Source organism: Sceloporus occidentalis, unplaced genomic scaffold (assembly GCF_023333645.1).
Source record: "Sceloporus occidentalis isolate IW3139 unplaced genomic scaffold, rSceOcc1.0.p SCAF_162, whole genome shotgun sequence".
NCBI classification, from domain to species: domain Eukaryota; kingdom Metazoa; phylum Chordata; class Lepidosauria; order Squamata; family Phrynosomatidae; genus Sceloporus; species Sceloporus occidentalis.
Window position 1 is genome coordinate 1,715,001 of NW_028317142.1, and position 14,703 is coordinate 1,729,703.

General features: G+C 36.9%; 1 protein-coding gene across 4 annotated transcripts in view; it reads left to right on the forward strand.

Moving 5' to 3' along the window:
• LOC149279560 (guanine nucleotide-binding protein G(olf) subunit alpha-like) overlaps positions 1-14,703 on the forward strand; it is a 117,796-nt gene that overhangs the window by 37,603 nt on the left and 65,490 nt on the right. The window contains exons 1-4 of one of the 4 annotated variants that reach the window (XM_089501037.1): positions 5,514-5,652; positions 6,242-6,356; positions 7,580-7,634; positions 8,056-8,175. In XM_089501037.1, the coding sequence (XP_089357163.1) occupies positions 8,071-8,175 (105 nt within the window). In that variant the 5' untranslated portion in view covers positions 5,514-5,652; positions 6,242-6,356; positions 7,580-7,634; positions 8,056-8,070. Of the gene's footprint in view, positions 1-5,513; positions 5,653-6,241; positions 6,357-7,579; positions 7,635-8,055; positions 8,176-14,703 lie in introns of those variants that run through there. The other 3 variants (XM_089501038.1, XM_089501039.1, XM_089501036.1) reach the window with 3 other exon arrangements.

Sequence of the window (14,703 nt, forward strand, 5' to 3'; positions counted from 1 at the left end):
TTACCTAATAAAGCCTAATGAATGATTAACATAACAAAGGAGGCTTAGTAATAAATATACAGCAATTAAATAACATATACATCTAATAAACATACACAAAAAGGTCATCATTGTCGAAATCAGTTTTTCCTTTCCTGTGACGGACTAGAGATAACAAAATACCAGGTTTACATGATACTATATAAATTGCAGATACAGTACCGGCACTGTTTCAGCAGTGTTTACCGCAGGGTTAACAGCTTTGGACAATTACGCAATGTACCTTGTTAGTTGCCCCTATTAGTAAGCTAAAAACAAAAACCCTCCTGATATGTCTCTCTTCAAAGTGCTTACTGGAAATCTGAGTTTATAGCAGTATTAAAAGTCACAATGTGTCCAGCGTGTATATGTGTGTGTGTGCGATTTGGGACAAATATAATGAAGAACAACATTGTTTGTGTTGAGTTCTTTTAGAAGCTGTGCCGGCTACTCTGCCCAATGAACAATTCTCTAACTAAATGCAGCATTAGAAATATTATTCCTAGTACAGGCTTACCCCGCTGTCCAAACATGGAGTGATCCTACGAAATGTTTTTGTAAGCTGAAATGACGTAAAGGGAGCTATTTTAGCTTTACAACATTTTTTTTATTTTTTTTTTGTAAAAGCGAAAATCCTCTTTGGGTTTCATTCGTTTACCGAAAACGGGTGTTAATGTAGGTCTTTCGTAAAAGCAAAGTGACCTAAAGCGAATTTTCGAAAAACGGGGGATACCTCTACTATGTCTGAACCCTTTTTTCTCGAAAGAATTGTCATGCAGCACAAAAGCAAGGACTAGTAGGCCGTTGCCATAAACTTAAAAAAAAAAAAAAAAAAAAAAAATAAATTCTTATGGGTCTGTTTTATGCCTTGATTTAGGAATGAGGCAAACATTTATACAATTAAACCATTATTTGCAAGAAGGCAGTTATAAAAGTACTAGGAATTATGGTTTTTAATGCTGCATTTAGTAGATTCTAAATACTTAATATATTGCAATACCAGCAACATGGACTATGAGTAGTTTATTCAGTTTCTTAAAAATTGTATTTAATCAAGCAAAATTTGCAAAACAACACAGTAATTCTTATATTCTGATTATGTCACAGTTACACCAATTTGTTGTTACTAGCATCAAATTCACAGGTTTAAAAATATTGTGCTGTTTTTGTTTTTTTTTACTAGTTTTTGCATATTAGCCATTTGAATGTGTTCTAGCTCTGTGACCTCAGCTCAATCTACTATATTATTATTATTTATTCTTTTATATAGCGCCATAGATAAATGTTTCCTTATCATACTACCTATGGTAAAGGACAAAATGGCTCACCCAATAACTAATGAAAGTCTATGAAGGAAAGGACTTCATTAGCATTGCCGTAAAGAATCAGCTCAGTGGTCAGTGCAGGGAAAGTCACCCAAAATATCACATGACTGACAATGGCTGCACCTTGGGGTAATTGCGTGAAATGTCTTGGCAATGCATATGGTGGAAGTCAGACCTCCAGAATATAAAACGACATAAACACAATTTTAGTGCTGCATTCAAATAGCGGTTTTATCCTGTATGTAATAGTTCCCTTTTAATAAAAATGCCAAATAAAAAATAGATGTGAAAGTAACAAACTTCAAAGAATATACCAGTGTTTTACTGCTAATTGTACTCATGTTTTATATTAAGCATAGGAAAGTTGTATGTTTTTTTTTATTATTGATTTGATCTAAATGGTATGAAATGTAATCCTATTTTATTTTTTTAAATAGTAACATGAAATTGTTATTTAACAATTAGGCTAACTTTAGAAATGATAAAGACATTACCCTTTATTTTCATTTAACAGAAAATACCCACTTATTATCAGCAGTTAAACCCAAAGGTTTGTATATACTGTATATTTTATATAGATGATATGCAATATGCTCTCAATTACCTATGAAGAAACATTTTTGAAGGGTTTTTGCATTTTTGTGATCCATATACGGTGTGCATGTATGTTGTAGTGCCTAATATGTGTCACAATACCAGCCAAATCCAATTGCCAAAATAATGTTAACAATGCTCATGTGAGTGGCAAAAAATTGCCAAAAAATAGAAAATAGAAAATGACACACCTTTTTAGCAATAGTGTAGTGTTACATGGAAAGAACATGTTGTACATAGAAAATAAAATCTAGAAAATGTATAGAAATCTACTTATTGTAATTAGACTGGAGAAAGTAGTGACTAAAAGCCTGTTTGTGTGTCTTTGTTTTAAAGATATTAACATTTTGAGATGCTCTGGTTTAAGTATATTAAGTCAAAAGCATCATGACCTAATGTGTCATGACTGGAGCTGCAATTACAAATATTGCCACTAGGATCAAAGGCAAACAGGTGCCTTCATGACAATTACATTTCTTGTCCTAGATGTTAAACTATTCTAATGCTGTGAAAAAAATAAAGGAATCAAACACATCTTTTAAACTGGCTTGGTTTCACTAACTGTGCCATTTGGAGTCACATCTTACAAAATGTGGTTTTCCTACCTGTACAGTTCATAGAAACACCAAACATAGGGAAAACATGGTGAAATATATCACAGTATTATTCATTTTGTTCACAGTAGTGATGGGAAGTTCGGATCATTAAAGTGAATCGGATCATTTCGACTCGTTCACTGAAATGATCCGAATCTTCGGATCACTCAGTGTGACTCACAGGAGTTACTGCTTTCCAGTAACTCCGTGCAGGCACACTAATGATTGGCCCCGCCCCTTTCATTAGTCAATGAACCCTCCTGCCTGCCTAATCGAGTGATGTCAATGAAGGCAGAGAGTAGTTCAAAGATTCAGATCTTACAGGGATCCGAATCTTACAGTGATCCGGATCACTAAGATCCGGATCACTAAGATCCGGATCACTGTAAGATCCGGATCTTTGAACGACTCTCTGCCTTCATTGGGATTCGAATCAGTCAGATAATATCACCATACTGTTATAGATAAATACATTAATAATCACTGCCCCCAGGATTTACATTCCCCTTTACCTCCAACTGCACCTTAAGTTAACTTTATTAAATTAATTAAATTAACCCTCACCATTAAATTAACCCTTAAAACCCCATCAACCATGACTGCCCCTAAAATTAACCCTTAACACCCAATTAAGTATAACTGCCCCTAAATTAACCCTAAACACCCCATCAACCATAACTGCCCCTAAATTAACCCTAAACACCCCATAAACCATACCAATTTATTAGGTCATTTATCTGGAGTACATGCAATTAATTTAGGGGCAGTTATGGTTAATGGAGTATTTAGGGTTAATTTCAGGGGCTGTTATGGTTGATGGGGTCTTTACGGTTAACTTCAGGGGCTGTTATGGTTGATAGGGTGTTTAGGGTTAATTTAGGGGCAGTTATGGTTAATGGGGTTTTTAGGGTTAATTTTATGCTGATGACTGAGGGTTAATTTAATTAATTTGATAAAGTTAACTGAAGGTGCAGTTATAGGTAAAGGGGGGCAAACTCAGGGGAATCTAAATCCTGGGGGCAGTGAACATTATTAATGTATTTATTTATAAAAGTATGGTATCAGTAATATTCTCTGAATGATTGGAATCTCTGTAAGATTCGGATCCCTGTAAGATTCGAATCATTTGAATCTTCGGATCATTCGACTCTTTGAACGACTCTCTGACTCTATGAGTCATCGTTTCTCTGTGAATTAATGAGCTGTAACCTGACCCCAGAGTCTGTGTCTGAGGGCTCTGCAGATGACTCACTCTAGGATCAGGTTACAGCTGCATGATTCAGAGACTGAACTGGCACTGCTACAAATGAATCGTTCAGTCTACTGAACCGATTCATCCGGATCACTAAAAAGAATCGGATCAAATGAACGATTCGTTCATGATCCGGACATCACTAGTTCACAGGTCATATTCTAGCTTGCATTCAGGGAAATGATAATGTATTGTTGCTTTTTCAGTAAGGACTGTTTTTTGTTTCATCATCTCATTAAAGAAAAGGATAAATTCTAACATACCGTAATAAAATAGTAATAGATGTAACTTTTGTTCTTGTTTTCTTATTTTTCTTCTAGAGATTAATGAATGGCCTTCAAATGTAGAAAATGTTTTTTAAAAAAAGCAAAAAAACTATATATTACCTCTCTGCGCCAATGTTCCACAATCCTATGCCACACAGGCTCTTGTAGTCTATGCCCAGGTACACTCACAGTGGCCCAACCCTCACACATTGCAAAACGCAATAGTTGTGAACCTCCTGGTCTGTTCCATTGAAGTTATGACACATTTTTTTTGTCTCTAATGAACTATATATTTGTTAGCCTTTTGGTTACTTGTGTATACACACACCATATCAACCATTGGAGGATCAAAAAGGATTGTGTTAATAGAAGAAATGTATTTCCTTATTAAGTTCTTGACATCTAAACTGGAATCAAATGAGGGTGCAAAACACGTCGCCACTTTTTGGCATCTAGGGGTTAATAATATAGGCAAAACAACCCAGACACTGTCAGTGGACATGGTGAGCAAGCAGTTCTCGGTGGCAGCCGCTAGATGGCGCATGTCTGCGGCAGTAAAGGTGCAGGTCCACTGAGAATGTCGGAAGTGAGTGGAGCTCGCACAGCAGCGCATAGCACCGGGGCAGTAAGGGTTAGTGCAGAGGAGGAGGAAGAAGTAGGCCACGCGCCCCTTCGGCAGCTCGGGAAGAAGACTTAGGGAAGCCCAGCATGCACTGTGTGCTGATGATAGGCTCTAATACAGTAGGTGCATCCTTCTCCCAGGGGCTGAGATGTGTCTTTAGTGGAGGAGGAGGGAGAGGAGACACTGCATGTGTGTACATATGCATGCTCGGGGAGGAGTGGTCTTCCGTCTATTTCCTAGCCTTGCAGAAAGAGGCAGTGCTGAGTTGGAAAGACAAAAATAGCCCGAAATTTGCAGAGAAATATAAGGATTGTGTATGAGGGGAGGGAAAGCAGCATTAGGCTGGTTTCCAGGAGGAGCCCTTCTCTTTTTCTCTCTCTTTCTCCCCTTTTCTCTCTCCCTCTTTGTGTTATTTATAGACTCCTGATTTTCCCTTCATAGCAATTTTCCCTTTTGTTTTTTCCCCCTTTTTATCTTTTTTTTTATTTTTTTTTTTTGCGACGTTATGTTTCACCGGCATTGCTGACACCTGGAAGAGAAGAAAGGGAGGGGAGAAGAGGGGAAGAAAAAAACCGAGAGAGAGAGAAGCGAACTGATCAGAGAAAGAGAGAGAGGCACAGTGACTATTTTTAGCGGCGGTCTTCCCGTCGCAGGAATATATAAATTCCTGGCTTCCCCCCCTCCCTCCTCTGCAACCCAGAAATCCAGGGAGGGTGTTTATTGGGATACAGCGCACGGAGAGATCGCCTGCGCCTTCCGACTGCCGGAAAGGAAGCCGAGACATTCTATTTATTTATTTCGAACGTTGGGCACAAGTAGACATACACGAGGAGAATAAATATGGGGTGTCTGGGCAACAGCAAGACGGAGGATCAGCGCATTGACGAGAAAGCCCAGCGAGAGGCCAATAAAAAGATAGAGAAGCAGCTGCAGAAGGAAAGGTTGGCTTATAAAGCGACACACCGGCTGCTGCTGCTCGGTAAGGGAGGAAGGGGGGGGCAAGGCGGGGTAGCACGGGCACAGGGGCCCGAGCGGGTCTGCAAGGGGTTAATCCCTAGCACTACTACACACAGCGGCGAGGGGGGGTGGTGGCTGGTGGGTGTCATTTGTATGTATATGGGGGAGGGGGATACACATGTACACAAGGATTTGGGGGGATTGATCACCAATGGATATGTGTATGTGATATAGATATATGTATATACCGTATGTATATGTGATCTGTGTAGCATTATTATTAGAACACATAGGACATGTAGTATGATATTGTATGGTAAGCAGGATACCGTGAATGGCATGTTTCTAGCACACGGTGCGGACATGCAATGCTGTAAACGGTGCGTTATCACGAAGTGTTGCATTGTTTAACGTTCACCTCGCTGCTGGTTTCTTCACGCGCACGACGGCTGTGAGCGTCTACCGGTTTTATATAACGTTTTATGCCCGTGAGCCCAGAGCCCGGCTGCGGCGGTGGGCATGTAGAGGGCCTCTTGGTGTTCTGCGCTCTCGCGTGGATGCTGTCTATAATTCCTGTGCCTAAATGGGGAATTTTCTGTATTTTCTGACAGGTGCTGGCGAGTCGGGAAAAAGCACGATTGTGAAACAAATGAGGATCCTCCATGTCAATGGATTTAATTCAGAGTAAGGAGAACCGCACACCAGTCTTTTATTCTATGTCTTGTTGTGTTGTTTTTTTTTTTAGGTATATGTTCCTTTTGTGTACCCGGCCTTGCTTTTTAACGTGTTGGCGAATTGACGGCGGTGGAAAACACCGAGCGTTTGCATGGATGCGTGTTTTTTTTTTTTTTTTTCCTCCCCTGTAGGCTTCTGTACTGTATTTTATGCCGCTGCTACTGCAGTGTTTGACAGGCCCTTGTGTAGCAACAACATGGCGACTACACTTTCACATAGCAGCAAATATCTAAATTCTGTGTCTGTGTATCAGCGAAGCGGTAACTAACGTGAGCTGAGGATGTGGCAGCTTTTTTTTTTTTTTTCTTCTTTTGCAAGCACACCGCCGTTGGAAATATGTATAATTAAATGACAGGCACAGAGGGGCCTGGGCATTTCCATATCTTCTCTGTATCTGTTTATACATTATGCCCCCGACGGTATTAGTACCTGTGCCGCTTAGACGTTAGATTATCCGGGGGGCAGCGATAACGAAGGGGTACGTTTGTTACGTCATCTCTATCGGCCGCGTTAAAACTTGGAATGAGAGGGAGAACACCTAGCCAGCTCTTGCGGCCCCCTTTCTGGAGAATATAGCCCCCCGTAGATGACCAGTGGGCCTCCATATTGTTTTCAAGTTAATAAGAGTATGGCAAAAAGTTGGCAGAATAGCCATAACGTTTCCAAGATTGTATGTACGTGAGCATGTATATAATATGTTTATACTTCATGGCTAAATAGGCTATACTGTAAATATACAGAAAGGGGCGCACAATATCTAAAAGGCATACATATTCAGATTCCTGGGTTGCTGCTAGAATAATAATGACCAATAAATACACAAAACAAAGCAAGAATTAAGTGCTACACAGTGAATACCATTCAAAAAAACACATCTACGGCATAAATATTGTGGATTCTGTCACACTCTATGGCCATATTTTCCTCAGCCCGCCGCTACGTCAAAGTAGCCCTAGTTTGGCGAACCCTATCTAACTTTTTATGGCCACGTTGCTTACCAAGGAGCTGAATCGGTGGGACTACACTGCATTTTAGCCCTTTAATCAAGCAAATTAAAGGAATTCTTGCTTTGGTTTATACTAAACCATGTTGCCCAATCCGTTGGACACTTGTAGGATAATAATTAAGTTCATTGCCTTTGTTTTCTTAGACGTTTAGCGTGTTTATAAAAACAAACCAAAAAGAAAACTTAACTTTTTCTATCTCTACTGCAGAGAAAAGAAACAGAAAATCCAGGACATTCGGAAAAATGTAAAAGATGCCATTGTGGTAAGTTTCAGTATTTGCCCTTTTTTATTAATTGCAGAATAGGTTGGCTCATTTTGTAGTTTTTTTTTCCAAGGTTTTCGTTGATCTTCAAGCCTCTTACGGGCCAGTCTTACACTGAGAATATTCTGCAGTGCCTCGGTATCCGTTCATATTTGTGAACTCGCTGTATTTTCGTAGCTCCGTAAACTTTCACTATCTGCAGATGACAGCTTGAGATATATTACAGGACTCTCTGGCACCATAAGAGCTGTTCATGAGACCTTATAGGACTTTAACACCATCCGTGACATACCTGTGTTTTGTGTTTTATGGGCCTCTCGGTTATGCTTCGGCGTTTCATGTTTACATGCTGTGTTAGATGCGCTCTACTCGTAACTTAAAGCTGTTCTGTTATTAATTCTCACCCATGTCTTTTTCGCAGACCATAGTATCTGCAATGGGAACATTAATACCCCCAGTTCCACTGGCGAATCCTGAGAACCAGTTCAGACTTGATTACATCAAGAGTATAGCTCCACTCTCTGACTTTGACTATACACAGGTAAGACATTGATTTTAATATTAATATATATATCTATATATATAAATTTAAAAAATCATCGAGCCATAGTGCAAACTCAGGCATTTTGGATGTCAATAAGTACGTTATAAAAAACATAACATATTTTTCTAATAATTAAAAGCCAATTGAAAAATAAATAATTGGGGGTTTTTGGTGTGCATTTTTTCCCCCCTTAAAATGCTTATGTTTGATTAAATATTCCACTTGTGAATTCCTTATTCGAAACCTAAAGTTTACAACTCTGCCGTGGCAAAATAGCGTGATCGATAAATCTACGCAGCCGCACAGTGAATGTTGATTGCGCTGCAGCAGCCGGGAGTAGTGTTTTTAGACTGTATGTATATATTGTTTATTATTATTATTCTTATATATCTGTTCACAGATATTCGATACTGTATAATGAATTAGCCCGGGCTTCTTGCTTGTGCTGTGTCCTTGTTGTAGAAAGTGTGTTGAGTTTGCTTTCTTATAAGTCGTCATTCTTTTGGGGTCTGATTGGTTTCAGGCAGAAAAGTTTGCAAATGTAGGTAACAGATTTGCCGTTGATGATGTGTATCAAAAAGAGCTAGAAATGGATGGGCTTAAGGGTGGCCTTTAAGTGACTGGGGCCTTTAGATATGGAATAATCATCATTATTGTACCATGCTCCTCATTCCAGAAATAATGTAACCTCCTGTTAGTGATCATTGTCATACAATTTTAATATATTAAACCTTTTTTTGGTCTTCGTCTATTACTGTAGTTTCTATCATTTGGGGGGTTTTCAGTTATATCCCAGCATGATCTTTGTGGCTCAATCTTTACTGTGATCCTACAAGTTTAGGCTTAGGAAGAACCCGATAGGACAAATGGTTTTTTTTTTTTCTTCATGATGTTGTTTTGTCGCTTGGACGGTTTGGTTTTTGAACGTTTGTTTTGATGCTTCTTTGACGTTATTGTACAATAAACTATAATGCCGTTTTGTAAACTGGCTTTTTGGACTGTTGCAAGTAACACCTTTTGTCTTCTGTTTATTTAGAATTGTTTATGACTGCCCCGTTAATTATAACAGTATAATATTTTTGTGGTTTGTTTCCAAGAAAGCAATTCCTTTTACTATGTATGATGTCTTTGGAAGTGTCTTTATCCCCAGCCCACTGTACCAAAGGACATGCTTTAGGGACCACTAGGAGAGGATACACACTTTTATTTTTTTTTTTTTTTTAATTAAAGTTAAGCGATTATTATATCAATGTTTTAACAAAAACATGTTTTGGAAGAATTTATCTTATTGTATCGTGAGAAACTCTAAGGAACATTAATGTGTGCTTCAGGATGAGAAGTTTTGATGTGCTAAATGAATGTCCTACAAGCAATGTCAGATTTTAGTGTGTTCTTTGGGTAGATTGCCCGATGTGAAATGCCATTATTCTGCTTGTGAAATCATCAATTCTGTCTTAATAACTTGGAAATGCCAAATCATTTAAAGCCTAAAGAACTATACTTTGCTATTGCTAAAAATCTAACAATTTGTTTTGCACTTTTTGTATTTGAGAAAAATAAAATAGATATTCTTTTAAATGCATTGATGTGCTTTCAGACAGAGAGGGTCAAATAACGGAGGTCTTCCACGTTCATTATTTATTATTAAAGTACTCTCCGATTTTAAGAGGGTTGGGATTTGGGAGCACAAAAAAAGTAAAGGTCGCTAGCTAGACATTCCAAAAATATAGTACCACATTGAGTGAGTTGCCACAAAATGTTGATAAGTGACATCTTTCATTTCGTTGTAAAACTTGTGCAACCTGGCAGTTTATGTCATAGAAGTAATCTTGCTTTATAATGTTGTAATGGAAATTTATCTGGCCTTAGTTCCTTCCCCAGTAGTACTCATGTGAAGATAAGTAACTTCTCATTCCTGTGTGCTGATATCTATACAAAGAAACATTTGGTGATCAGTTCATATTTGGGTTTTTTCTAGGGGAAATTGTTTAAAACCAAAAATGAAAGTGGATAGTTGTGACTTAGTGTCACGTACTTCAGATTTTTCAGACTTTGTGATGTTCATTTTAACTTGCCCCTCTTTCTTTATAATAAAATCGGTATCGTGTGTAATAGGGGGGAAAAAAGCCTTTTACCTAATTTTATCCTCACTTTTTCCATTATTTTTTTCATCCTTGCACCGCTTATTGAGGGCATCAGTTTCACCACCCAAATACCATTTGTAGTCTTAGACGAGACCAACGACTGATTAAAAAAATATTTTTATAACAGGAATAATAGGCAGACTAGATGGGCCAATCGGTTCTTATCTGCCATCAAAATTCTATCTTTCTAGCGCTGTGTATTCTGCATTCCTGCTCCATGTTTCTCTGTATAATTGGCAGCTGTAATGCTTATCTTCACATGGATGGAATATAACTTGGTGGCTACAACAATTGATTGTGTCTGCTTTTATCTCATCCTTAATTTCATGTTGTATTGTCTTTTAAAGGGACAATAGAGAGGTTACCAAACAAGCAATTAAACAGTTATGATGATGTAATATATATAGTATGACACATACAAAAAAACTAATAGCCTTTTTGAAGTTGTGCAAATGTATGGTGCTTTTCAATAGAAACGGTAAAATTAAGTCCCAAAAGTAAAAAGAAAAAAAAAAAAAAAGTGTTGTCAGCATTTGTTAATGAAAATAAAATCCAAGGACATTCTGATTTCTAAATCAGAGCCACAATATGACATTAACTATTTGGGGTTTTTTTAATATAGGAATGGGAAGAAGGCATACAAAGTATTTCAACTTTAGATATCTCACATTTAGTCTATTAAATATGAACTTTATATAGTTCAAAAAATGTTTCAACTTTGTTTTGCGGATCCGTTTTGCAACCTCAACTGAAAACAAACATCAATCGGTACTTGGTCAACATAGCAGGGATTGACTGTTTTCAATTTTAATCCTGATTTATTGATTTTTTTTTTATGGCCTTTGTGCAGTACAGTTAATAGATTAGGGACACATTGAGCTAGGAGCTGTGGAAAGTGATCATGGAGTGTTACATAATCGCCTATCTTCATTTACATGGCATGGTCTCACTCCATCTGCTGTGTCTACTTTTAGAAATCCTGTCGTCCGGAGTTTCCTGATTCTTCTTCTTCATTCATTTAAGTTTGCACTTTACCAAGCCATGAACGTAAGGTTTTGTTACTCCGTGTTATAGGAAGTAGGGACACGGAGGAAGCTTAAGGTGATAGGTTAAGGTGCATGTGTGTGGAAGGTTGGATTATGGAACGCCCGCTTGGTTATAAACGTTTGCACTGGAGGTTTAAAAGGAGCTTGCTGCAAACAGATTGCTCATGACATCAAGCAAACAAGAATGACGCAATAGTTTCAGAACATCATTACATGATGGAACTTGGGAACCTGTGTTTTGATAAGATTTTCAAAAATGTACACAGGCACTCAGATTATTTTTTATCTCCTATTGTTGCTTTTAACTAAATACATAATTTTGCACATTGTAGGATTGACATAGTCTTCATTTTCATACCCAAACTAGAGAATTTAAAATGATGATTTTCGAAGATGTTTTCTCTTTGGTCCTGCTAGAGGCAAATGTGTTCTCCTGTCAAGTACAGAAATGTTATCCAAGTAGATTGCATGTTCTTCTTAATTGTTAGGGGAAAGGCTGTTAAGGGTTAATCGAAAAACAAAATTTAAAGAGATATCACAAACAGAAATTGCAAAATCAGCAAACAGAAGATTAGGGGTAATGTAAAAACCTTTTTGTATCGCCTGGAAACATACGAGATGTCGGCAGAAAAGTTCCAAATGATGCCTTAATACTTTCTTTTTTTTTTTAGCACTGGAATCTCTTTTTAAAAATCACCCCATTTATTTGAAAGTCATCCAAAATTTTAAGAAACCACTATACCTCTTTTTATGGTTTTTAGATGCTTATACAATTTAAACCTGCTTGGAAAAGTAAAAAGTAACATTATAGCTTTTTTTTTTTTTTTTTTTTTTTTTTTTTAAATTCTGAAAATATCTGGTGCATTCTTTAAAATTATTTTGAGAACAACATTTAAAAGAGGTGTATAAAGCCATCAGTTCATTGTGGCTATGAAGGTTTTCCAGACCAACTGACAAAGTCACAATTTGGTATATCTGTGAAGCTTAAAACATCGATACCTTAAAAGTTGCTAGTGATTTATTTATTTTCTTTTTACTTTTTTAAAAAAATATTTCAGTTAAACAAATTTCATTAGTGTCCGTTACAGCTTTTTTGGGTTCCTACTATTTAGCATCTTTCCCATCTGTGCTGTTGCCATAATCTGTGACTCGCTTTGCAGCTAAATTTGATTTTAGTAAAACCAGTTAGCACAATTTTATGTTTTCAAACAATTATTATTTCTTTAATATTTGTCATTAAAATATAGAACACATTCACTGTTTAAAATTATATTTTTTAAAGTCTGTTTTGTGGACTTTTTATATTGTTTTTATAGGGTTCCAAACTTTTATTGGTATTTTTACCGTAAATCCTGCATTAAATGAGCATTTTTTTTTTTATATCTATATATTCTTGGCATCCTAGGCTGCAGTGTACACTTTGGTTTTTTATGTATTTTAGAGTATTTACCTTTTATAGTTAGCAGTCAAATTTTATTTATTGGCCAATATTTATTCTAATAATAACAATTGCAAATAATATGTGACTTCTGCATAATTTAGAACAAACATTGATCTCTCTGTGGTACAGCTTGCTTTGATAGTTTCATACATGTAACCAATACAACTTGGTGGTTGTTTACCACGCGATTAGGGTAAAAGAGTCCCTAGTGTTCTAATTAGTAGACTTTAAAAAAAAACATTGCAGGTTTAATGGGCAATTCTGCATGAAAATGTGTCCCATATGCCTTTATGTCCTGAAATAGGTGGGTTTTTTTTTAATATTTCATCATCTTTTTACTATACTTTAGTTATGTATGCTATGTTTTCCCTTCCATGTAGAAAGTGAAATACTTAAGTCTTAATAGTAGTTATGCTCTCTGTGCATTTGTTCTGGGATTAGAGATGGCAAGGTCTGCGGGGGGGGGAATGGAAAAATTTAGGAAAAAAACCAGGTTTTTTTCCAAAGCCATTTTTTTGTCTGGAAAAATGAAACAAAATGGTGTGTGCCTTATGAAAGATGCACAAATAATGCCACTTACTCAACTTTTCCATTTGCAATGGGTGCTAAGGTACGATTGTGATCGATCTCCTCGTCCAACTCCTTTAGGAGGATTGGAGGAGATCTCTTGTGTTTTTGTGTTGATGGCTTCTTCATTTATTTTGTTGCGTTTTGAGGGAAAGAGGGGGTTACCTGATCTCATGTACAGTTGAAATGTTCTTAGCATATACAGACCTTGCAACAAGAAATAACATTTTAAAAAGCCAATTTATTTTATTATTTACTGAATAAGCTGGACTCTTATTTCAAGCATTTTATATACACTGCATTTCAAGTTTCCAGTGTAACCAAAAAAAAAAAAAATTGTAAAACTACTCCACTCTGCTTTATTTTATTTATTTTTTTTGTGAAAATGTCATATATTTTCAGTTTTTTTTTTTGTTTGTTTTTTTTCCCCCATGGCTTAAAAATTTCCGGAAATTATCTGTGATCCATACGATCCTCTTAAGATTTAGATGTCGATGGATCTTCTCCAGCTTGCTGGGCACGTCGCCTTTTGTAATTCTACCACGTGTATTAGATTTGAACAATAGTTCTGTTTCTCAAATTTAGAGGAATTTGGGATTAAGTCAACTAAAAGCATCTTCGCTGCTGTGATCTTGTTGCAGCAGCAAATTGCACTAAATTCCAAACTTTGTTTACCGACGGGCCACAAAGTCACGGGAAAATGTGTTTCCAATGATTTCGCTGGAATTGCACACAACAAAGCCAATCGCACATAGGCCAATATTTTTATTGCACAGCCGCCCCTTTCTAATCCCTCATGTGAAGTGCTGCAGTTTGGTCTTCTAGCAAACAAAATGTGTGAGGTTGTATTAACCTGTATCTGTCCGTATTTCTATTCTGTTACACACACGCTGTTAACATTACATGGTTTAGTATATTGCATTTATGTTTTCAGAGGGGTTATATGTTTCTGGCTTTTATCTTCTATCCAAAAGGGTTTTCTTCTTCTTCTCGTTAGATTTTTTTACATTTGGAACTAAGGATTATGTCTTTTTGTTTACAAAACTTAATATGGTGTTACATACAACATGCCAGGCCTACGCCCTACATCAAATCATAATAAATCGCGCATTAGGAAGAGGAAGCATCCTTTCTTTAACCCATTAAGTGCCACTGATGGGTGATACATCGTAAGGAGGCAATAAAAGGTTACGATTCTTAATGTTTTGTGTAACATCCAAAACTGATGTTCCTCCTTTGTACTGCATTATCTGTAGCTTTTACATGACATTTTTTTTTCCCACAGGCAAATCTGTTTCATGTTTCATTCTGATATCACAATCTGATT